Genomic DNA, 26,454 nt, shown 5'->3' with positions numbered 1-26,454 from the left:
TAGGTCCCACATCATGTAATCATCTGCAACCTTAATCAACATCATTTAAGTATGTCCTGCCTTTCATTGTGATTTGTGGTTTTCTAATCCATCTAATGTGTTGTATCTCAGGCTACCCCCTCCTACCTTACAAAATCCTGAGTTACTATTTATTGACAGACAGCCCAGTAATATGTGGTGGTGAATTATGTTTGCATTATTTCCTGAAGTCGCACTGATCACACATTTCCTTTTTTTTATGTTAAATACAGCCATAAACAACAGTAAAATTACATAAATAACTGGGGTCCATAGAAAACTGCTTGGTAGTGGATGGTATACTTTGTTTAAAGTGTCAATAAGGCAGGGCAGTGACTTTGAGAGGATTGATTTCGGTTTGAAGAAAAGGTCATGTTTAATGACTTGCAAGTGGTTTATGCCAGCCTTGATCCATTCCAATATTAGGCAAGTAAATATCAAATAGAACCTTGTTTAATCAAATTGAACAAAGATTTAATTAGAGAAGTTGTTGTTTTCTTAATTCCATATATTATACTCTCAGCACAAAAACTCATTATTGTGCTCCTTTGTTTTTTGCATGTTGGATAAAGAGGAATATTGTTGCCAGAGAACAATCTGAAACCTTTTTCGGGTACAACTAATGACAGAAATAACCAGAAAGCCAATACCATTTCACTCATATGACACCTAGAAAGGAAATAAGCAACACCTATTTCATATCTATCACCAACACTTGCTTTGACATGACTAATTTCCATTGCGCCATTGCACTTTGAACAAGTACAGACTAGCAGCGCTAATAGGAGAGTTTTTTTGTGAACAATTATCTATTAAAAAAAATTTATTCAATGAAACAAGAGAAAAAGAAAGAACATTTTCAAAGGCGCTTATTCAAATGTGTCTTTCTACCAGTAAAAACCTTGACTTGAATGCTTTTATATTACCATCAGTGTACTAAAGCCAGTACATTTTGTGCAACCAAAACAGATTCAGAACCAAGAAGCCAAAAATTGTTCACCTGTCATTCAGCACAAATCAAATTATACGCCGTGATGTTGTTTCTATCTAATGAATGCAAACGGATTAGTGAGCTACATATACATATTAATGATTAAGACAATTAGTAAAACTCTCTCGAGCTGTCAAAAAAAGGCAGAGAATAGTTGATGAAATAAACTTTCTTCAGGGACCACTTTAGTGGTGTTGCATACAGAGGTACTTAAGGAGACTTTTATTTCTTGTTCCTAATAACTGGCACTCACCTTGTTGCTGTCCTCCATCTTTAAGTATATTGATTCATCACAAGAATTGTGCCTCCGTTGAGGCTTAGGTTGCTTGGCTAGATTGTTTTAGACTTTGGGGATTCAAGTCAAGAGTGCTAAAGGGGAGTGTCGAGTGTTCTTATTTTTAATGAAAAGCACTTCATTAAAGATTTTTGGAACTTCACAGTAGAGTAGAACTGGCTATCTGAATTCAACTGCTTATAAATCTTCACATTCAAACATGTAGTTTATACTCAAATAACAACTGATCAGACAGAAACAAATACATCTGTGCCATCCTACCAGCAGTGTGATTCATCTGTGTGATGAGGCTGGTGAGCTAACTGCAAATACACAAGCCAGGCAGGAAATATGAGTGCTTTTCACACTCAACAGCTCTCTTATAGAGACTATGTAGACTTTTCACATTTGAAAATAAACACAGATGTACCCATGTTATCAACTCTCTCTTTGTCATCTCTAAAACTTTGAGATTAACAGCAATTTAAATTAAGGTTGTTGTTGTTTTCTCTCTTTTTTTTTTTAGCAAACTAAAAGTAGGCACATACTTTATGTCTGAGTTAAAACATTTAAAGATGTGACACGGGATTCTTAAAAAAAAAAAACAAGTCTCCAGTGGCCCTAAGAGACGAGCCCAAGCCTAATAACCGAATCAGTCCACTGCACTTTAGGAGTGGGCTGATTCACTTTGCTTGTGTCTATGATATAATCATCTCAGGCACAAAGCTCTGGCTTTGAGCACAGACGCCCCATCCACCTGTCTTCCATTTGAAGACAAACGAAAGACAGGTGGGACAGCCAATCAGAATACAACTATGTTAAAGAGAAGACGAAGGGGCTAAAATGTCTTGTTTCAGACACAGGGCCACTGCCAGGCAGTGGTATTAGAGTGATAATTAAATATAGCAGCCTCACTGAATATGGTCCAGAAGTCCATGAGAAGATGAAGATAAAGATAAAGAGAAGAAGATCTCGAAAAGTAGACGGCCCAAATTTTAATCAGGTCAGGTTTATCACTTTTATAGGCCCATTCCCAGAACTTTTTGATTACACCTGTTCGTCCATAACATGACCAAAATGTACACAGGAGGACTGAATGAGCTATAGAAAATGGATTGCTGTGATAAGCATCATTCTTCTGTACAGCTCCATAGAGCATCTCAACATCATTATTTATTTTCAGTTATTCAGTGTAATAGTGCAATACTTCTTCCCCCCCTCACTATTCCTGTGTATACGCTTTGTTTGTTTACTTTTCCAGCTTCCATTAGTTTACTGTCCCCTGGGCAACAGTAACAACATCAATTGCTGGCAATGCAAATATTAAACTTTTCTCTTTGAACCTTTATGACAACACCTTACAGTTACTAGCTTTTACAACCTACATGACTGTAAACACTGTCTGAGCCCAACTAGATATATCAATCAGTTATCATTTGCACTCACAGCCTCCTCGCAGTTGTTAAATGTGTGACGCTTAAACAGGTCTGAGACAATACACACCTGCTTCAGCCTAAAAACTGGTTTTCCACTCATGTTAGGTCATCTAGAATCAGTCAGTCACACAGATATATCACAGAGACTTTCCATCATACCACTGCTCTATTTATAAGCCTCCCCATACACCAATCCTACTCTCCAGGGAGGTCATTAATTTGCCTCTCTGTCAGTGGTATGCCCCACAAAAAGTCCATCAAAACTTGCTGGCTGCTTATCTTTATGGCTACATTTGCTACATTAGAAATTATAGCCGCATGGATTCTCATTAGAAAGAGGTCGTTTAATTACAGTGTCCTGACAAATTTAAGAAGCACATGAGACAGATGACCCTTTTATTTTTCTCTTATGTTTCAGTTTCAGACAAAATTCAATTACACTCAACATTGTTCACACTCATAGCATTTTAAATCTGACAGCTCTGAAAAATAGGGCAAAGCTACCTTATCTTGGGGGAATAGCTCACTGTCGTGCATTACCTCCCACAGACAATCTACTTAGTGTTGCCACTCCACATTGTTAATACTCCATTAATATCTGTCTTCATTACTGTGCTTTGTTTCAAGAGTGCCAGATCTCTGGAGTGGAGATAAAGTGGTCAGTACTGTTTCTCTGATGACTTTAGGACGCGCTGTCCGTGACTATTTACTCCCTGCTCCTGTCTCAGCATTGAAACTTTTACAGCACTGACCCCTTGACCTGAATACGCTCATATTGCACTTTGTATTTCAGGCACAGCGCCACGGTGGCCGTGAAAGGTGTTTAATGAACTGTCTTGTAAGAAGACAGTTGTGCTTGCCCATCAGCACTTATCCATCCTCCCAGTTTCTGCATCACTTTCTTATTTACAGCCATATCTCAGCTGGCTTTTGCTGAGCTAAGGCATTTCTCCCGGATTGAAAAGCCTCAGAGGTGTGAATAGTTCATCTGTATAAAGATATATCATTTGCTGATATTTGCATGCTATGTGGTGTCTGAAGAGCACAAAAATATTTCACCATAAAACAGCAGTAATCCCTGATACACTCAGCCTGCTGATACACTAAATTTGACAGCAAACACAATGAGTCACATCTGAGATAAAGGAAATGTTTTGTTAGTGTTGAAAGCAAAATTGAACATAATACACTAAAAATATTTTGGTTGCATGAAGTAACTGCATCTGTTGGTCTATAACACAAGGCTTCTTTGTTGAAAACTGCTGGGAGTTTGACTGCATTCAGTGTTGATTTATTCAGTATTGATCAGCCAGCTCTTGAATAGAAACACTAAAACACAGAGAAAAGGTTTCATTTCCGCATTGTTAAATGATTATGCATTACTAATACTCTTTTCCAGAGTTGATTAATTATTGTTAGAACCCCACAGAGCTCAGTTCTTACTCTCACTATGAGTCATGGACTGCAATGTATTTTTGTTTCTTATAGAGAACATATATAATAGGCACACAGGAATATATGTAAACGAAAAGGTTGATTTACCACAGGTAAAAGTGCACCAAAAATCCTATAAAAATCGAACTAAGTTACTAGAGTTTAAATAATGGAGTAAACTGCAATAAAGGGCAGTGCCCAAGAGTATGAAGCAGCTCAATGTAATATTAATAAGAAATCCCAAGCCATAATATAGGGTCACAGTTTAGGGTTTAGTTGTTGGGATTGAAACACAAGGGACCAGGTAGCTTGCAAACACAAGCTGTAAAAAATTTGCATCATCTCATACGAAATAGTGCTTAAAGACTGTGGCCTTATACCAAGAAGAGTAAAAAGGTATAGAAGTAGATAATGATACCAAATTATACTGACTGAAGCACACTGACTATTACTAATACTAATATCCTGTGAGTAAGAGACAGAAATTGACTGTATGGATAGGTTTTGGTTTTCTTTGCATTGTAAATAGAGGACGTAGAAGATGCACATTTGTCTGTTTTCACACAAAGAGGACTGTAATATTGGATAATCATACCATACATAATGACTCTTAGCAAGCATAAATATCAGTGTCAAAAGTACAAAGTGAACTAATGAACACACAATAAAAACAACAAACTGTTCTGTCCTTGGAAACTTTGAGATTTTGAGAGTTTATCAATAATGCATGTACAGTTGCTATTAGAGTTTCCCACATACAGGCTACTCAGGTAGGCAACCCAAGTATACCTGGTGACTTGTTTTCTTAATGCCTAGGAAGAAACTTCTTGTACTTGATTATAACCTGTGGTTGTTTTAAAAGATGTGTAATTACAGTGTAATAGATGTTACCCTGGCGCAATGTCCAGAGTGACAGCAATTGCAGTATAAATAACAGAATTGCCAGCCTTAGTAATATAACTAGTTGTACTAGTAGTTGTAATTGCACTGGCAGTAGTAATTTTAATTAGAAATATCACATCCCATTAGCACAGCAAGAAAAAGGAAGTCTGACTTGACTGAAAAGTCTTTTATTCAAAAGCGACAATGCTTTTAATCATCCTTAAAGTGAACTTGGCTAACATTCACCAATCAGAGGAGCAGAAAACATTACCCACCTACCCTTCTGCCTCCTGGCCTCTGCTCTGATCAACTTTACACACCCATTTCATGTGTTTTGATATTAATTAAAAGCTATTTAAAATTGTCATAACTTTATAAATATATATTAGCCATTAAGCTGTTACAAAGCCTTGTGCTCTGGTTCTGGGCTGTTTCTTAAACATACATGTATCCAAGAAAAGATTCAAAAAAACAATTTGTCATAGGATTACGTTCAATGAATACAAATTCTCTCTTTTCAGTTACCTCAAAGCACTTCATATTGTCAGGTAAAGACCCTACAATAAACAACAGTGTAACATTCGTTGGGGGCTAAACCAAAATTATGAATGGGGCTATACTGTCCAGAAATGTACGCTTATCCAGTGCAGTAGGCAGGAAAACATAACTTCTCTTGAACAAACTCCTTAATTACCAACGTTAAGGGTTACCGGAGTGCAAAACAAGCACACTTAAAGCTTAAAGGAGCAAGAGGTTGCCAAGTAACTAGTAAGTTTTCACATATTAATGGGATGAAATTAGATCAAAACTGTGTTCTTTGCTCTCTTTCAGATCTACACATGGCACCATAAGGCATGTAGTAATCAACCTTTTCAGATATCAGCACATGAAAGAGAGTGCATTGCTTCACCTCATCTGTCACACTCAACCTTAGTACTCTGTGTCATGGTCTCTACTAGTAAGCAAGAAATGACAGAAATATCTAATATGTCACTTCTGTGCTGGCTTTCCGCTGATGGGAATAATTAAGTCAGCGCCCTATCTCCTATCTTCTTCTTTTTCCCCCCTCAGTTTTCGCAGGTGTTCCACTGGGCTTTTAATTTCCCTGCCTGATACTGTTTTACTTAGAGATGCTTGAACTAGCTAGGTTGGCCTGCTGTTTGATAGAAGCGAGATCCAATTTCTGCTCTTCACATCAACAACGCTTGTTTACTTTGTTCACTCGGGACAACTCTTTATGTTACACACTGGCTTCAATTTTGCCTGGCTTTTTATTTTGACTTTGAGAGCAAAACAACTGGGCACCAGCGGTCTCTCTGACCTCTATTCATCTCTAGTCCTCCTTCTGAAATAAGCCCTTTTATCCCCACTAGATTCCTTATTCCTCAATAGAAATGCTTCACTGACACATTTTATTACATGTTTACCCAGTTTCAAGGGTGATACATTTGGCTGACTAAAGCATGCTGAATAAACAGAATATGCTTGCAGAGAAAGACCATTTCAGTATTCATATTTTCTGACCATTAGCAAGGAACGTGAAACTCAGTAATTGGCCAACTGGGAAGTGTTAAGATGGAGCTTAAATTCACAAATAGTCCCAAATCTACTGCATTTGTACTATTTGTATGAAATTTTAATATTGCTTGCATGTACATATGAGTAATACCTGCTCAGATATCTTGTTGTACTTTGTTGTTTAAGAGCATTCTCTGAGGGTGCACTACTGGGAGACACTCCTTATCAATATGATGAGGAAGATGGTTATGAAGAACTTTAGAATGCATTTACAAGTGTGTGATTATACTTAAATTGGAAAATCTAAATCAGACCGACTAGCCTGAAAATAAAGCAAAATTACCTTAATATATCAATACTGAACAATAATAAATAAATAATCATATTAAAAACCCTTAGAAGCAGTCATAATTAATTGATTTTTTATCTTTCATGCTAAAGCTGATAAGTACATCTAGTCTCGCTCAGTTTTCCATTCTGTTTCACTACTTCTCACACAGCTTGATTCTTGAAGCAGAATAACTAGAGGGAAGGGAATGAGAGCAGTGGTGAAAGATTTGGGAAGTACCCTCTGTAAATGGAGCTGATGAGATAATTTTGGGAGTGTCTTCCAGTAGTGCACCCTCAGGGAATGCTTGAATTCCCAATGGCTTTAGATTGAGATGCACATAGGCCATCATAACATAATTTACATCTTAAATAATAAACAGAAATCATAGTTCCTACAAAAAGCTGTTAAATTTTGGTCTTCAAATTATTTGTTTTGAGATAATTGTGAGCATTTCTTTAATTGCAAAAATGTTGCTCTGTTTTTCTGAATTAATGACATAAGTTATAATCCCCAAAGATGTTGACTTGAAAGTCTAATTTCATGAGCAATAATGGCCCCACCATTAATGTACATTAGGAGATGCACTGAGAGATACTGGCATCTTTAACTTATACAGATGGTAATGTTTGTCTCCTGGTGTTACAGGATTTTCCTTGATCATTGGAACCAGGAGGGTTTCGGGATATATGACGATGCATGTAGAAAAAAAAAGAGAAATCAAGAGACAGAGATGCCTGTATCTCTCACTGTTTTAAAAGTAAACCAAAATAAAGTTGTATTGAAACTGAGCAGGGAGCAATTTTCTTGTAGTTTCCCTGATAATTATCTCATTAATTCAGATTTTTGTTAAATGAAAAGATTTCTCTGAGTTTATTCGTCAAGTGAATGCATTACACATCCGTAATGTGGTACTAATGTATTTGCATATATTTTATTTCTACAGCCATGTTGGCAAAAAATACTTTAAGGTAAATGCTAATGAAATGCTAATATGGCATTGAAAAAAATATAAATTCTATAGTTGAACATAAATAATAAATACTATAATTTATGGCAGTTCCTCTATGAATGTCTGCAAAAAGTAATAGCAATACATTGCAAATCCAGAGACCAAAGTGACAGACCAAAAGTGCCACAGAGCACAGAGCAATGCTAGGAAAAAATGATAATAGCCTTGGTTTTCTTGTCTGTTATGTATCATGAGTTCTTTCCATCTAGAACCAAAGCCATGGCACTGACAACATACATAGAGTGCAGGTTTTTTATTTTCTTTAGAAAACTGAAAAAAAAAAGTATATACAGAAGTTACATATTCATTACAATGAACAATCAAATGAGCTTTTTTTTGGTGACTTCTTCTGATTGATCATAATACTTAAAAAATGGCAGCTAATTTTTCAAGTTACTGATCTTTATTTTTTTTTTCATTTAGTCTTCCTTTCTTATAAAGGAATGTAATAAAACATACATTTCATGGTTATCAGGAAAAAGAATTGGTCAAATAAATCGCATTGAACTGAAATACTGTAAATGAATCACATTTATTTTAAATATGATATTTCCCTTCAGGTTAGAGTTTCATCTCAGGAAAACTAGATTTATTATGAACTCGTTATTTTTAGTTAGCTCCATCTTCTCAGTCCGTTATCACCAGTTTTACTGCTAACACTGGTGTCTGTCACAATTGTGCCTCCTGATAATTTTTTATGGCTGCTGCCAACAAGAGTTCCGAATACAAAAGCTTTAATGAAGTGTCTTGGGCTGAAATCCTTTTAGGTTATGATTCAGTGATGCAGAAGAATGAATTGGGCATATAATTATACAAAGACGTTGTGAACTGGCCCAGAGGGAACCCCCCCAAAAAAATAAAAAAATAAATAAATACAAAAACAAGCAGTTATTGGCTCTCTCCCTGGCTGTTTCTGGTGTGGCTCCATCACTGGTGTGAAGCATTGCAGTAAATATTGAGTAGAGCTGTCCAATAATGATGTTTTTTTAATGCAGAAACAACAGGCATCACAATACACTGCAGGCCTGTACACCACTGACCTCATGGTCTTTAAGACACTTTTGAGATTGAGCGAGATCAGTGAATAAACTCTGAATACGATGTGACATGCAAGTCTTATTGTGAACCTTCCCAGAGATATTAAATCCATTTCTATCCCAAGGCACTGCTAAGAATATCCCTTTTTCACTTCACTGATGTCTTCTGCACCAATGCAGAAGACATCATACATACACCACTTAGTATGTATTAGTTGCCTTAGAAGAGGAGACAGAGGAGAGCACCAGTTCAGGATTGCTGAATACAAAAGGGATATCCATTGTGCTAACTGTGAAGACACCCAGACATTTCATAATATTACAATTTTAACATCTGTTCTACATCTTCCAGAGCTCTCATAAAATAATCTGGCTTTTCATACCTAGGCAATACTTGATGAAGCATCAGTTAGTTATTTTGATCACACATTCATCTTTTTTTTATGTGGTTGTTAATGCTGGGGTTATCATGCTAATTCATTATAACCCAGGGGAAGATTAGTCAAAACCTGAGCATTAATTGCACTTTATACAACTTCCTTCAATTTTTGTGGTAAACAAGTGCATTGTTGTTTATGCAATGAGTCATTAATCACAAATGTCATTTAGTTCAAATCTCACAACATTCTCAACCTTTAGTTGAGCTCATTTGCATGTTTAACGCAAGTAATAATTCAATTTGTAATGAGATAATTAATCACAGTTGCCACTGCTGAAATTAATGATTGCCACTGCTTAACGAATAGAACAAAAGCCATGTGTAGGAACACAGAGTGCCTTTCAAAACAGGGAGTAAACAACAAGTGCTGAGGCCCATCAAATATTTAATTTGGCTGCAAGATTTTTCGCATTGTTTTTGCTAAGGCAAAGTATGAAAAATTAGCTACCTATTTTGACAAAAGGCTGCAAATGGAGTGGAACGGCCCACCTCTGCAAGAATGGGAAATACACTCTTATCTAGTATTGCCTGCCTGCTCTATTTTTTTTCAGAGATACAAAGATTTATGCAAACTGTAACAATGCAGAAATAGCCTCTGGCTACTGTTTTGCACTGGGTTTGGTGTGTTTGTGCATCTATGGGTTTTACACTCATGTGTGTTTGTGCGCGTGTGTGTGTGTACGCACATGCACGAGTGAGTGGGTGCTTGCGTGTGTGCTTGTGAGTTTTGAATTGAATAAACGAACAATGACAAAACGAGTTGTGTAGACTGGTTTGTATATCATGTCAGATCCAGGGCTTTCACCACTGCAAAACCTGTAAATCAGGTCCTGGAACACTAAAATAGAAAGGACCTGGGCATGTTTGATTCTAAAATGCAAACCAATCAGTGACACTGTTGCTAGTTATGGCGCAAAATAAAGTCGAGCTTAGAAAGTGTCTTGCAATTAATCTATTAAACTAAAAATTAAAAAATTCTAAATTTGTTGATTTCCATAAAGTATTCAAGTATATAGAAGCCCCCCATATTGCTCCACTTCTTGAAGGAAAAGTATTTTCAAAAGCTGTTTCCCCATAACAACTTCATGCAACCCTGCAGTGTTATTTTTAATTACCTTTGGGTTCTGCAGAAAACAACTAACCTGGCAAAAATTTACAGATTTATGCTGTAAGGTTTGGCTCCTTAACATAAAATACTGGCAACTCTAATTCTCAAAAATTAACCTACGAACCAGTTCCTAAATTTCTTGGCTATCAGCGACAGCATGGAAAAATTAGTAATAGCCCAGGATGCGATAAAGGCAGTGGAAGTATTCTACACTAACATATGCAGGAATTACTTCCGTACTTGTCTGATGTTTTATTTAAATGTCATTTTCTTTAAAACAACTTCCTTAAATTCAGCATGATTAAATATTGATTAGCTGTCACAGATTCTGCTCATACGTTTGTGGACATAATTTCTAGGAGAAATGATAGAGGGCGTCCAGTTTGATGGTCTAATGATCAAACCTTTGATTTTCATTTGGTCCAGGTGGCTTCAAAGAGTAATGACCTCCACCTTGCACTCGAGAGTTTTGCAGCCAAGTGTAGAGTGGCTGGGATGAGAATTGATGCTTCCAAATCCAAGGGCATGGTTTTCAGTCAGAAAAGGCAGTTGCCCACTTCAGATCGCAGATGAGTTGCTGCCTCAAGTTGATGGGTTTAAGTAGTGTTCATGAGAGTGGAATGGGAGATTGACAGATGGATTAGTGCAGCATCTGCAGTGATGCAGGTGCTGTGCGGTTCTGTTGTGGTGAACTCATGGCTGAGCACGCAAATAAAGTTATCGATTTACTGGCAAATCTATATTCCCATCCTCACCTATAGCCACAAATTATGGGTAGTAACTGAAAAAAGTAACTGATCATTGAACCAAGGAAGGGAAGCAAGTTTCTTCTGAAGGTTCTGGAGCCATCGTCAAAGACTGGCTAAGGAGCTCATTTATTCAGCAAGTAACATGTAACATCATATGAGACCATTGTTTCGTCTGCCTGCATAATGACATCTTTCACCTTCTCAAAAAAAGTGTTCTGGATGTGGTGTTCAGAGCTGCCATCAAAGCCAGAAACTTTGAAATGTTATAGATGACCAAGTTGATCATACAAACAATTGATCTTTAAGGTACACGCTTATGTATCTTTGGTGAACCATACAGACTTGGCGTAGCTTCCCCTGGGTATGACCTGTAGTATGAGGTCCAGTCAATAGCATTATCTTGTTCTAACTGCTTCAGACAATCTTGTTTCAGCGACTCATAAGTATTTTTTTCACTGAGCATCGACAAAATTGTCAATTGGCATTGATCAGGTTGTTGATCAATCGTCATTACAATGTATTTATTAACAATCATGAAACTGAGCTCACAGCCCATTATTCGTCAGTGGTGCTAGTTTCAGTCATTATGCAAATGTGCTGTTACTTCTCCCACTGAAAACGTTATGTCGAGATGAACACAATCAACTTTTTGGGATTTCCTTACCTGGATGACTGAGCATGCATCAAGACACATTATTTTGTGTTTTGGCTATTGCTTACAGGTTTTACATGGGGAGCACGTTTCGTTATATAAAGTATATATGTTGAATATGAAATACTCATAACTTCAATCTCAGTTTGTAATTCACATAAAGCACCTTATCTTACAGAAACAATATACATTATACTATTTGAGCCTAGTATATAACAACACGGGTGGTGTTGTATAAATCAATGTAAGGTTAATATAGTGCTCAATATTCTGAGTAGCAGGTGAGATGGCTTCATTCAAACTTTAAGACAAAAAATCAGAACTTTTTATATAAAGCAATGTGAGTTATCAATGGACTCTTCCTGTGAACTGAAGCTAGGAGCAGTGCCAAAGTATTCTTACACAGCTCTTAATGTCTGTTTTTGCTTCCATCTCTTGAGAGCAATGAGTGCCCTAGTGGATAGACATGTCTGACAGTTTCTGTCTATCTTGGGATTTTCAGTGGTCTGAATCTATAAGGATTTTAGAGTATATTAAAAAATACAAATACTGAGATGCTAGCAAGCTAATCTGCTCAATGCAGGTGTTAGTTGACAATTGCTTTAATTGCCTTGCTGCTGATTGGACTTGCCAGTGCCATTTTGTCTTTAACATACTAGCTGCTCTAAATCCAATTAAAGTTTCTTTTAAGCAGGAATTCATTATTATTGTTATTGCATAACACATTTGTTTTTCCTGTGTATTAATTTTTTATGACGGAAACACACACAAAAAAATTAAAAATTATTTTTAAAACCTAGTGTTTTTATATTTTTTGTCCAGGTAAAACTTTCACTGAAACTCAAAATCAGACTCACAAGAGCGACCTTGCCAAGAGTGCAGCAGACACTGTGGCAATTATAAAGTGTTGCATAAGTCACAAAGCACTGGACTTCTTGTGGCTCCTCTTGTGGGTGTTGGGTCCACAAGAGGATGGATCCATGTGGTCTGATGAGCTAACGCCTGGCTACCAGGTGTTCACCAACAAGCCTCTGCCCCAGGGTTGGGTCCAGGATTTGGTCCTAGTAACCAGCTCAGCCTAACAATGTGAGGAACTCATTCATCCAGAAATGACTCAGGGAAGTGCTGTTGCTCCTCTGCATTGAAAGGAGCCAGTTGATAATGTTCAGGCACTTGGCCAAGATGCCTCCTGGGTGCCTCCTAGGTGAGGCATATCAGGCATGTTCAACTGGGATGAGACCTTGAGGCAGATCCAGGACATGCTGGGGGGGATTGCTGGCTTGGCATATCCCAGAAGAGCTGGTGGCGGGGGAGAGGGAGGCTTAGACTCCATGTCTGCTTAGACTCCATAGAACATAGACCAGGGTAACTGATTAAAAAAATGATGGATGGGTAGACAGATAGTTACACATCAGCATTTACCTCATATAACAGACCCATGCAAGACAAATACAAACACACACAAAAACAACATTCATGTTTGCTCTGACCACTTTGATACAAAACTGCAGACTGACTAAATTGATCCATATCAAAATAAAGCAAAACAGACAGTGGGGATTTTTCTCTAGTTTCTCTCCACTCCTACTGAAACCAAAGCAGTTAATCTGGGGGAAATACTGTTGCCGAGGGTGAAGGGTTACAAAATTTCTTCAGATAATTATCCCTATTGTTAAGATTCTATGTAAAATTTAGTTAGTAAAAGGCAATACAGAGTCCGCTTATATGTTGTTGAGAAAAATACTTGGCAAACTATAAAGAGTAGAAGTGATTAAGCACCTGTAGTATCGGATCCGATTTTGATCCTGGGCACAAGCATCTATGTGGAGCTTGCATTGTTCTCTTTATTCTCACTATATTGATCTCAGTAACAATGGGTGGAACGATCTCAGTGGGCTTTATGACTCAGCAGGTTCGTCCAGTAGTTATTCACAGGGTCAAGCCAAGCTTTATAGATAACGTTTTTTTTCCCTGGCAGGAAAGGTGTCCTAATGATAAGAAAAGTAACTGAATATTAGAAAGCATATAAATGTCATTAGCACAGCAATATCAGTCACTAAGCATGACACTACTGCTTAACATACCATTGGCTAAGAATGGAAATCTACTATGACAGGATTTACTGACTGGATGCTTCACCTTGGATGACATCCATTTTTATGTTCAGCTATTTTTTAATTGAAGACTACAGCTGTATGCCTAAAGGTGCTATGACTCTCAAGAGCATCTGTGAAACAACACAGTAACTACATTTACAAAACTCTTTATATGCAGGTAGAGGCAAAAGTGTTTTGTAAATTAGAGACAACGGCACAATTTAGGGCATAGCTGCAATATGGAAACTGGAAACCTAGCCTTCAAAATAAAAGCTGTGCCTTTTGAAATACGTTGGTTTCAGCGGTAAGTCACGACCATTACTTTGAGAGGGAAATGTTCTCCCTCTCTGGTTTGCATTTCCCTTTTTCAAGTGTCACTGCAGCTCGGTAATTAGTTCGTGTGTGTTTTCAGACAAATCTGCGCCTTCCATGTAAATTACAGGTTATCACACCAATCTGCCTCCAACCAAAGCAATCAGCAAGAGGTTTTTGGTACAAAAATTTATGACCAATTTCACCGAAGCAACCAGTCATTCTCTAGTTAGGGAATACACTGATTGGTTGGCCACAGTTTTTCCAAAGGGTCTCATGGCCTGTGTGACCGAGGCCTAAAATGAAAATCAGATAATATCAGCTGTAGCTATCTAGCTAGATAGCTGAAAACTTGTCTGAGAATTAGATAAAGTTTTTATGCCATAATAATATATTTTAGACTAATTTTCTAGGTAGATATGCATTAGAATATTATTTACATCAATATATACTCTAAATTCCAGTCATCATAATTCCCACACATCAAATATATTTGTTCTCAATTAGTGTCCTTTATTTTCTTATTTTAATCAGTACATGTTTTGCTAGTTTATAAGAATTGCCTTGGTTTTGATTACAAAGCTAGTTTCAGCCACTCCCTTGTTCATAAGAGGTCAACACAGCGCATACATAAACATAATACATAAACATTTACATACATGCATTTTACATACTTATTGCTCTTTCTGACACAAGCTCTAAGGGATTTGTGTCTGTTAGCTAATGAACCAAGCATGCTTACATAAGGTTTATCACCTTTTTTGTCATGTTTTATAGTGAAAAAATGTATTTAGTTTTGGAAAAATAAGTCATTGCAACCACGCACGCACTATTTAAGGCTTGAGAGGCCTGTTGTTCATTGTCTTGGTTGCTAAGGTTTGACTCGACTAACACTGAAGAGGAAAATTAGCTTACACATCACTAAATCTTGCATATTATATTATGAATATAAGTGTTCATTTAATTAATATCTATTGCACCTTTTAAGTAAACATAAACTGTTCATAGGAGTCTGGTGACAAGTTAATTAGACGACGGATGTTTTTAGTTGAACTTAGTTGAACTTAGTAGTTAAACCTGCAAATGTATCTGGAACCATTGTTTTTATCTTATTTTTCTCTTCTTGTTTTCTTCGCTTAGTGAAAATACATTTTAATAATACATCAATACCTCGTAAACAGTAACACCAATCCTAAATATGGACTCTTCCTGTGAACTGAAACCTTTTTTCTGCTTTCATAGATTAAAAATATACTCCTTTTACATTTTCATAGGAGGTATTTGCAGAAACATTTCCAAAGCCCGACTAAAGCTTTTGATTTTTCTTCCCCAGCAAACACTGTAGATGTATAATATTTCTGTACAGTTCTAATGAGCATCATTACTCCTGCATTGATGCAGTGCCAAATGAGCTCATTGAATTTTTAAAAAGGCACAGTTATTTAAAGCAAGTGATTTGAACATTAAATCTGCATCAAATATCTTCTTGAGACTCACATCACAGCAATTAAACGTATTTCCTAAGCCCATTAGAAATTAAATGGATAGTGGTGGGGTAGGGCAGGTGCTGATTAAAAGAGTTCTATAAACTTGGAGAGGAGGGAATAATGTACTGGCATTCCCTATACTGACTGAATCACAAAAAGCTCATCTGAGAGGACAGCAAGTTCAGCCGCTTTCATCTCAGCCTGAACAGATGGTAAGTGTACACAGCATTACTAGAACCAAGTCATTTTTAAACAACCTACTAAGATCTTTATCACTGAATGTGTTTACGAGTGTAGTAATCCATGCTGAATTCATCTGCTCAGAGCAAACCCCTTTCTTACGTCAAACCCCCATCAAAGCGCCACACATCATGTTTGTATTTTTTCTCCCGGTATCTTTGATTCACTGGAGGTACATCAGACGGCACCTGTGCCGAAGAATTTAATTTCTTCAGCGGATGCTAAGAAGCGACTCTGTTCTATTAGAGGGAGCACACTGTTCAGGACCATCGCTGTAGTCCAGTGAGCAAGAAATCTTGGCAAGACAAACACGATAAGCTCTGCCTCTCCTGAATCTTGACAGAACGCTGAAATTGTGTGATTGTTACAGGAGTGAAAATCCCTCAGGTGAAAAATACAACAGCGTAGCTTCACAGCACCTCACACTTATTTGGCAGATATGAGTCTGGACATGTCACAACAGCACTGCAATACATGGGAACAGCAAAATTAAAAGACCTTCTTTGAAATCCAATTTTCATATACTATTCATAAGATCCATATATGTTATTGTTTTCTGCTATAAGACTTCCTCAATTCAGCAAATTAGCTTCAAAATTGGCATTTTATCTTTAGAAATGAGCTTTTTATGTCAGCTTCTTCTAAGAAGACTAAACATCTGTTGGAAAATACAGTAACAGCAAGAGCAGGTAAATAGCAGGTACAACCATAAATGTCAGCAGGAGATGGTTGATTAGATGCAATCTGAGTTTTAAATGAAACATCTGGAAAACGAGCTTAAAAGAGACAGGATACTATAAGGCAGATGCCAGAGGCAGTATGATACATGTGTTATCACCTCATATTTTATTCTGGAAGGACATACTGTGTTAGGAAAATTATTAAGCTATAACATCTATCACTCTGACACATAACTCGGGGAGCAAATTTGGGGTGTAAATGGCTAAAAAGCTCATTTTCGCTGTATGTTAGAGCACTAAAATAATCTAAAACAAGGCATCATTAACACCTTCCAAACACCTTTGTACAACACTTAACTTTCATCCTGCTGAATCTCGCCTGTCGTCTCATGACGTCAAAAGAGTGAGAGAAAAAAAAAATGATTCGCAGGATTATTTTTTCCAAGAGGGAGAGAAACACAAAGGTGGCAAAAAAGAGAAGAGAACAGACTTAGTGGTTAAAAGTACACTGACCTGCTTATGTTACTGCAACAAAGTGCTGCCAGTCTGCAGGGTGCAGTCTCAATAGCCAAATACTACAACAGGGCAGAAACACATGTATGTTGCATGTTAGTATCTAACATTGATTCAGTGATCAGAGCTTGTGGGGCAGGGCAGTTTCTACAAGCAATACCAACTCGACACAAAACAAGTGACATAGAAATGCTCTGAAGACAAGACACAGTGTGATAGCTTAGGACAAATGAATTCCAGGAGGCTAACATGCAACACCCACAGACAGTCCATTATAAACCAACACAGACTTCCCTTTTCTGCATGTTCTGCTCTTTGAAGAAAATCAACTTAACAAGACTGTTTTGAGTGGCTCGCTTGCTGCATCACAATTCACTTCCTACAGCCAGGTCTGCACAGAATACAGTCTGTTCTGAGCTTATCAGGTAGGCAGATTTAATGCACCTCTCGCTCCAGTTTTACCAACAAAAAACAAACGAACAAAAGTAAAGTCATTGTGGAGTAAAATGAGTTGCTAGGAGCTGTAGGTCACGGGCACAGATTGAACAGCTGTACTCCTAGCACAGGCTGCAGCTACAAGCAGGGCGCACAGTAGAAGCAGAATCAGTGCAACGCTGCAGCTGACCACATCAAAGGCCTCAGCTGTGGGAAGTAAGGGAGAGAGGAAGGGACAGTATGACTCCCACAGCAGTCTTACTCCTGTTTGTGGAGCAAATATTGGTAAAACAGAACTTTCAGCTGGTAACGTTTACTTTCATGTAGCACTGCTAGAACACGAGCGCATCAGGACATAAGAAGTAGGACTATAGGTGGATAGTTAACATAAACAATTTAAAAAAAAGCTATCTTATCATTAAGTTAAAGCAGTAACCAATTTATGTTCTTAAGTACTACATGGTTTTAAGTGGTTGGTGTCAGGTTATCCCTCCATCTGTGCATCCTTTCATCTCAGTAGGAATGGTCAAGAGTGTCATGATTTGTTAGACTCCCCAGAGCTACGCTGAGGTCCCATGGCACTCCAGCATAGCATTCAAACAGTATTTGAAAAGAATGACATTTTATTCAGGTGTCAGTCAAATTCAGATATTTTTACCTGCTAACTTGTCACTGAAAAGGAATGTTTTTTGCAGATAATCTTTATTAAAATAGAAATGTATGCACTTATTATAATTATAAAATTATGCAATATCACATTGATTTGTCAACATTCGGATCTTTTGGTTGTGTATTATTTTATTATCTTGACATTTTGTGTGGGGTTTTTTATGTAAAATACTTCCTGTATTAAGACTACTTAAATAGGCAGAGCTGACCTTAGGACATGCGCTCTACTTTGGCACTGGATGTAGGAAAATGTAATTAAACACTGTTTTGGCCTTCAGCAAATGTAATGATGCTTTTTGCATCTACAAGCCGATTCGATCACAATGAGGGAAAAATGGAGCAACATTAAAAGAGTGTCCGTATTTGAAATGGACCCACATTACTGAATGCCATAAAATCTGGTCAGTTAACTTTCAAACTGTGCAGCACAGATCCTATAAGAAGATCACACAAGCTATGACAGCCACAAATCTGAAATAACTTGAGCAAGCAAAAGTTGAGACGAAGAGTTTTCTGCTAGAGGCGGCAAAAAGACTTCTGTAGTGCAACTAAGAACAAAGATACATTGTAGAGACTCTGAAAATTGCACTTGCCAGTATAAGCTTTTATTATGTGTCCTGGATGTTTTAAAGGATATTTATTAAAGAACATAATCATTTCTTTTAATAACTAACCAGAGCTGTTTCCATCAGAATAATGAGCTTGACTTCCTTTTGATTATCTTCCCTCTACTGAGCTACACCCACACCTCGTTTTCTACTTGTAAACTATACTAGGAAACAATATGGTAATCATTACTAAGAAACAATAATATCTTTATGGAAACTGACAAGAACATGGGGTATTATTTCAGCTCTGGAGACATAACACCTTTGCTTTTGTGCTTATATGTTTTTCAACACCAAAATAAATCTTGCTGTGAAGTCATGAAGAGATTAGTGTTGCTTGACTGGTGTGGAAAATAATTTTCAGAAAGTATTGTAGCTAAGCCTGTGATCATCAGGACTATTTAAAGCAACAGTGTGCGAACTGCCGAAGGAGAATAATCTACAATGAGTACATGAGAGATATCAGCAGATGTTAGGTGTCATATTATTCAGCAGTTTGTTTTTTTGTACACAAAACTGTGTGGAACCTTTTTGCTGTATATATAATTAATTTGCACAAAGTATATTATTTATATATTTCATCATGTATAACCATCAGATTTCTTTATCTTCTCTTCCTCTCTCGCAGATCCCTCAGGTGAGCTACGCTTCTACAGCTCCAGAGCTGAGTGACAACACCCGCTACGACTTCTTTTCCCGTGTGGTGCCTCCAGACACATACCAGGCACAGGCGATGGTGGACATTGTTAAAGCTATGAACTGGAACTATGTCTCTACTGTCGCTTCAGAGGGAAACTATGGAGAAAGCGGGGTTGATGCATTTATTCAGAAGTCCCGAGAGGACGGTAAGTCCTTCTTTAAACATTTCCACAAGCATCCCCAGGTATTTAAAATTATGTTAAAGTGGTTCTCGTTTTTGAATCTCATTTTGTCAACCACCAAAAGTGTTTCTGTTTGAGTGAGAAAGAAATTCAGCCTCTGAAGTCTGAAATTTGAAACAGTATGATATTTAAAACTTTTTAAAAAACTGCTGACTTTAAAGATTGACTTTAAACATGATCATTTTCACACAGAAGCTGGTTTTGTTGCTGTTGCATTATTCTTTGTGTTGCGTGTTATTGAGAGATGTTCATAAAACAGGGTAAGGTTTGAACTGGTTATTTTGATTTCTTAAACTGAATGAATGCTGTCAAAAGGATCCGAAAATAGTTCTCAGACAGGATCAAGAGTCTGGCTTCAATTTTCTTGTTTTGGCTTTACCACTAACTAGCTGACTATCTGAAGCAGAGATGGCTAATGCTGTAAATTTGAACTATTTCAGTGAAATCTGCGTTTGCAACTGTTATCTCCATGGAATAATATGAGCTACACAGGTGTGCAGTCGAAGCACTGAGGGAATTAATTTTGATTATCAAATTATGAGACGGCTCAACAGTGTGGCAGTGAACCTGCAGAGCTAGCCTGAGGCATCATAAGGAGAAAGCACTGCGCAGTGCTGGGAATGCAGTCAGTTTGGTGCAGCAAGCTGCCGGTACACAGTCAGCCTGACCCCTGAACTTCTTCTGTAGCAGAATGTAATCACTACAGACATGTCCAGTACTCTCTGTGCCACTGCGTCCATTCAGTTTCTGCCAGATTCAAGCTGCTGCCTATCATCAGTCTTCCTGGAAAGGCACCGGCAGCAGAGCCCCCTGTGTGTCCGGCTCAGCTACCTCATTGAACAGTCCACACAAAGGGGGAATCAAAGCCCCACAGGGAGATTTAAACTTTTCCTCTTCTTTTTTGGAAAATAATGTTTTTTCCCCACATGCTTTCAATTATGTGTTTAATACTACTTAATACTGACCTTGCACACACTGTATCAGCTTAAAAAAACATATCATATCTTTTAAAATCCCAGACTACACATAAAAAGAGGCAATGAGTTCTGAAGTCATGCCAAGAGTGGAATCATGCTCTAAATGAATAGAAAATGAATCTCAGAGAAATGTTCTTGCACATGATAATATGTTGAGCACAAGCTGGTGTAAATGATTAGCTTCAATGTGTTAACATAAAATAGGTTTTTCTAATATAGGAAAAAACTATTTTATAAATCTTTGGGATTCTGAGTTTATGATATGAAACATAACGAATGAAACCTGTAATTTATGTCATGTGAAATGAAATTTTGAATATACTAAGAGATACTTGATAATATACTGAAAGAATCTTAAGTAATCCGTGACCTATATTAATCTACATAATCAAAATGATAGCCTTCTGAAATCTTATTTTTTGTTTTTTGTTTTTTTTTTAATTTACACCATCTTGGTTTAACTGTAACACTTTTTATTAACAGCTGTCATATGAAAAACAATATAAACAGTCTTGAGGTTACTTTGCACTGTCTTGAGGAATCCATTTCCACTGTTGCCACATCTTCAGTGCTCAAGTGTAATCTTGTTTTGCATCATTCCCGAAGCACATTAACAAGTCTTTTAGGAATATTGGCACTTCAGCTGGAACCTGAACCACATGGTATGGGCAAGCATTCTGTTTCTCAGAGGGAACAGACAGGTTTATCAGCTAGCAGCCTATCAGAACTGTCATTCTGCTGCTTCAGGTTTCAATCGATATCTTTTAACTTTCATCGGTAGGATTGCTCTCAATCACTCTTTGTCGTAAAAACAGTTCAAACACCGAGGCAACTGGCTCATTTATCAAATGCACTACAATGATAGAAGACAGGCTATCACAGTGGAACAGACAATAGTCTAGAGCAATGATTGTTTTAAACAACTGTAATTAGTGATATTATGTTTATGTATTATATCAACATTTGCTTAGGCCTAAAGATTAACTAACCTGTTCCAAGGTTATATTCAAGTTGCGTTCAACTATCATTGTTCTATATATCCATGTATATGCACTGATGTAGATCTACAGTACCACTTGTGTTTAAAAAAAGAAGCGTTTATTCTTATACAAATGTGAATTCTTTGATTCTTAGTCTTGTGTACTTTGATGTCACAAACGTCACTGAGAGTAAAGACATGTCAAGAGAAAGAACATCTGCAACATCTGTCTTTGCAGACATTTTGTGCGGCATCCAAAAAAACCTTGTGTTACTGTTTTTGCTGAAGGAACTGAAGGGGGTGACTTTGACTTTCATTTTTTTGAACACCTTCTCAAATTCAACTGTCACTTGATTTAACCACCCAAGAGACAGCGTGTGACAGAAACCATCAAGCACGCACACAAAATCAGTGTTTAAAGACAAGTACTGCTCTTTTCATTGACTCCAAATTATATATATATATATATACAGTGTTGGGAAGGTTACTTTTAAAATGTATTCCATTACAGAATACAGAATACATGCCCCAAAATGTATTCTGTAACTTATTCCGTTACGTTACTCAATGAGAGTAACGTATTCTGAATACTTTGGATTACTTAATATATTATCATGCTGTTTACAACTACATGAATGTACTATTGCTGTGATTTATTACTGTTACTGAAGGTCCGCGGCTCCGAACCATAGTAAAGGGACCTCTGGCTAATACGGTGGGTTCTGTGTCGGGCTCGTAGCCGAAAACACATAACGTGTATGGCAGTCCATTCTCCCTGCAGCACGGACTACACTGCCTATGATGCTACATTCTTTAGAGCTATACCTGTAGCATTCTGCCTATTAGCTTAGCACAACAACAACAGGCGCTCTCTCACCCAGGAAACACGCAGAGAGAGAACGTCACCCTGTAACCATGGCAACCGTAACGCTGCCACCTGGAACAACAGAACGTAGCTGTCAAACAAAACCCAAACAGTCCTGACCCGCCACAATATGAAACAGGGAAGTACCGCCGTGTAATCCATTTATTTCAACAAAGTAACTGTATTCTAAATACCACCTTTTTAAACGGTAACTGTAACGGAATACAGTTACTCATATTTTGTATTTTAAATACGTAACGGCGGTACATGTATAGAGATTGAAAATGTGACGTCATTCAAGGGTAAAACCGCAAAGAATTCTGGGAACTCGTGGCAAGCGGTACTAGCGCACGCAGGCTTACAATTGAAATCAGTTACACAGCGATAAAAAGAAACACAAAAAACTGTCAAGAAGCTGTTGTATTATTAACTGCAATAGCCGGTCGCATGACAGCCACGGGAAGCCGACGGGTAAAGAGATCGTTGTTTTTTTTTTTTTATCGGATTACGTCGTTGAAGAGAAATTATTCGAGCCATGTTTCTGACGTAAAAAGAGGCGACAGATGGCCTGGATTGCAGCCATTCAAAGACCAAATATAACGTCCCAGAACACTCCAGCTCACAGGTTAGTCTGCTCCAAGCATTTCCACAAAGGTCAGTGTTTTGTAGTAGTTAATACGTCATTTTTCATAACATAATTGGTGATATAGGTTACAAGCAAGTCTGGCGCTGAACAGAAATTGTGGCGCTATGCTATCACTAATTGCCCAGTACGATTACAGCATACAATATTATTGTCACTGCTACATTTCTGTAATGCGAACCAGAAATTATTTCCACTACTAATTAATTATCGTTGAGCTCAAAGGTCCTATTAATAAACGGTTAACGAATGTGTATTTATGAAGACGATTTGTGAGACTGGTAAACTTATGATACGTACGATGGTCTTTCGTTCTACACGGTGCATTTCATGGTCCTGTACTCATCCGTCGGTAAACTGTTCCTGGGCTTGTTGCAGTGACCTGAAGTTACTGAACTTCATGAGTGTATGCACTCACTCCAAGAACCGTATAATTATAAATATGAGCGTGGTGAAAGTTGGGCAGCATGCTAACGTATTTGGTCCACTCTGTGTGCTGTAAGGGTATAACCCTTTCACTCCTTTGAATTTTTCCTCGTATCTTTTCTTTGCCTTTTCATCAAGTCTGTCTTTGTACGGACCGGAATTGTTCTCCTTCGTTTTGTACATAACTTTTTTGGGGGGCAAAGAAAAAGCAAGAAGGTATTGGAACCGGAGAATGAACGTTTTGCGGTGCTGCAAATGCTTGCATTTGATGCGGTACTTGGATTGTTTTGCCACGAGTTACCGGCATGCAATGCGCGAAAGTCACGTGGTCTGTCAATCTCTATTCCGTTACTCCCCAACACTGTATATATATATATATATATATATATATATATATATATATATACATACATATGTATATGCATGAAAAGTCCTGTCAAGTCAGCCCATCTATACGCTTTAAATTGGACTGGAGCAAAACTTTTACATGTCGGCTTTTAAAGAATTGTTGAATCCAATCCTTTGGTCCAGTTCAGGTCTTTGATTGATTATGTGAGCGAGACAGACAGAGGAGAAGCAGACAGCTCTGTCAAAATCAAATCCACAGGTATTTGGTTGCTAAATGGGTTCTGCAGTTGTCTGCTCACATAATAAAACAGCCAGATCACAACTGGCCAAATGTTCTGTCTCATTAAACAGCCAAAGGCCATACTGAGCAACAGTCTCCCCTGCCTAATGTCACCGTGGCCCTTTGCTGTGCTGTTTTGTGTGGGGAAAATCAGCTTTTTTCTCTAACATTTTCCATGCTGAAGGAGGTTAAAAATAAAGTGTAGTTCTATTGAATAAAAACAAACCTATTCTTTTATTAGGCTTACACAATCACTAGATTCATAAAACTTCAATTACTAGAATTAGTTGTTTATTCTGTTAAAACAACAAAACCATCAGGTTTCATACATAAAATCTGAGTAGAATTGAAACTTATGCCCAGTACTACTTTTTCATTGAGAATATTGCTAATTATGATGTTGATGAGAATCAGGCAGTTGTGTTGACCCTCAAGCTGTATGACGTTAAGGTCCTCTTGTCAACACGCTCCAGATGCTGTTTCTGTGGTGTGGTTCAGACAGTTATATCTCTACTGAGTCCCGAGCAAGTTTCAGCCTCATAAATGGATATTTATAATTTTTCTCTAGCAGTACCCTGCTGTTTTATGATTCTGTTTAAGACTAGCTGGAGGACAACTGTAAAAAGTTCCACCATAATGCGACAAAAAGTAGTCCGGCCATTTATATATCTGCAGAGCTTTACTGTATGTTGTTTGCTTCCAAGCAAAATAGAAGTGAACGAATGCATTGCTGTTTGGTATTCAAAGGAGTGTAAGTCCTGGGATTACTTGTGTGTGTGTGTGTGTGTGTGTGTGTGTGTGTGTGTTGGGTGATTTGGCGGAGCTGGAAGCAGCGGCACACGTGTTAAAGTGTTGTGTTAGATGTTTGATAACACAAGGTCCTACTGTGAAATAATCGGGTACCATTGATCCAAGCTCACTGGAATTTCAAGAGGAAACTGAATTAAACTGATTTCACACAGCATTTGATCAGACTGGCTGGACTTATCAGAAAGGAAATAACCTTTACTGTTTCTGTGAAAGCAAGCATGAACTACAAGCGGGTGAGCACAATTAAGGGATCCTCAAGAATGGGCATGTATTTCACATAACCTTGGCCTTCTTTGTACAGTAAGATGAGAACTGAGTTGAGATGGGTTGAAATGTTTCTTGTGGTTCCAATAGCAGAGCGGTTAGGGTATATACCACATGTGTGCATATCCCTTTATTGATGGAACCACTGATCAAATACCTCCCTGGAGTCATTTGCTGTGTGTTATCCTGCTGGTCTCCCTCCCTCATTTCCTGTCACTATGCCACTAACAAAATAAAGACCAAATTCTAAAAGGTGCCTTAAAAACAGCTTCAAACGACAGCATCGTTTTAGTATTACTAGGCAAAATTTACAACTGAATTGAACAAAATTCAATTTCACAACAAACTTCAAACTGACTGTTCAGTTTCACATGAAATACCTAGACTTTCTTTATCAAGTATGAGTCTCCTATATTCAGTTTTAACAGCCTCTTTAGAGTTCTGCTTCTGTCGCAACAAATCAAAGAATAACACTCTGCCAATGCAGGGTAATACAGGTAAATGCATGCGATTGTTTACTACATGCCTAATAATGCTAATATACAAGAAGACCAATCCTTTCCAGATGGCCCAGAAGTCTGAAATCAAAGTGAAGATTATAGAATATACACAGCTGCTAATGCTAATGGGTTGTTCTTTTTAGTTTGCTATGTTTGTTTGTTTGTTTTTACTGTGTTAAAAAAGTCCCAGTAGCTTTTCCAGTAGTTTGCATTTATTGCATCTATTGCATACAGATCATCTATGCAGTCAAAACCATATTGCATACATATCAGCTCTCCTTTCAGCGTCTACTACTTCCAACATTTTTTTTCTTCAAAAAGGCATCATGAAGTCAATTTTTAACAACCACATAACACATTTGCAAATCCTTCTCTCACTTTGGTAATACAACCTCTAAAAGAGAGGTGCATTTACTGCTCTATCATTCAAACATCATGAGTATTTCTATATCCTTTCTGGGGTCCAGGTAATTTCACTGTAAGATTCTTTGGGATGATTCATGTATAATTGTGAAAGTAATCAATAGAAAGTTTAAGATCTCTATTACAATTGCATTAAATGA

The 26,454-nt window shown here is 37.5% G+C and overlaps 1 protein-coding gene across 1 annotated transcript in view; it reads left to right on the top strand.

Moving 5' to 3' along the window:
- The window catches only part of LOC146494465 (metabotropic glutamate receptor 4-like), a 214,981-nt gene that overhangs the window by 112,125 nt on the left and 76,402 nt on the right, over positions 1 to 26,454 (top strand). Inside the window, exon 4 of the mRNA XM_085146101.1 lies at positions 19,547 to 19,763. Within this exon, the coding sequence (XP_085002227.1) occupies positions 19,547 to 19,763 (217 nt within the window). The remainder of the gene's footprint in view (positions 1 to 19,546; positions 19,764 to 26,454) is intronic.

The sequence above is a fragment of the Neolamprologus multifasciatus genome, chromosome 20, assembly GCF_963576455.1.
Source record: "Neolamprologus multifasciatus chromosome 20, fNeoMul1.2, whole genome shotgun sequence".
NCBI lineage: Eukaryota > Metazoa > Chordata > Actinopteri > Cichliformes > Cichlidae > Neolamprologus > Neolamprologus multifasciatus.
This window is presented reverse-complemented; position numbering and strand designations above follow the sequence as displayed.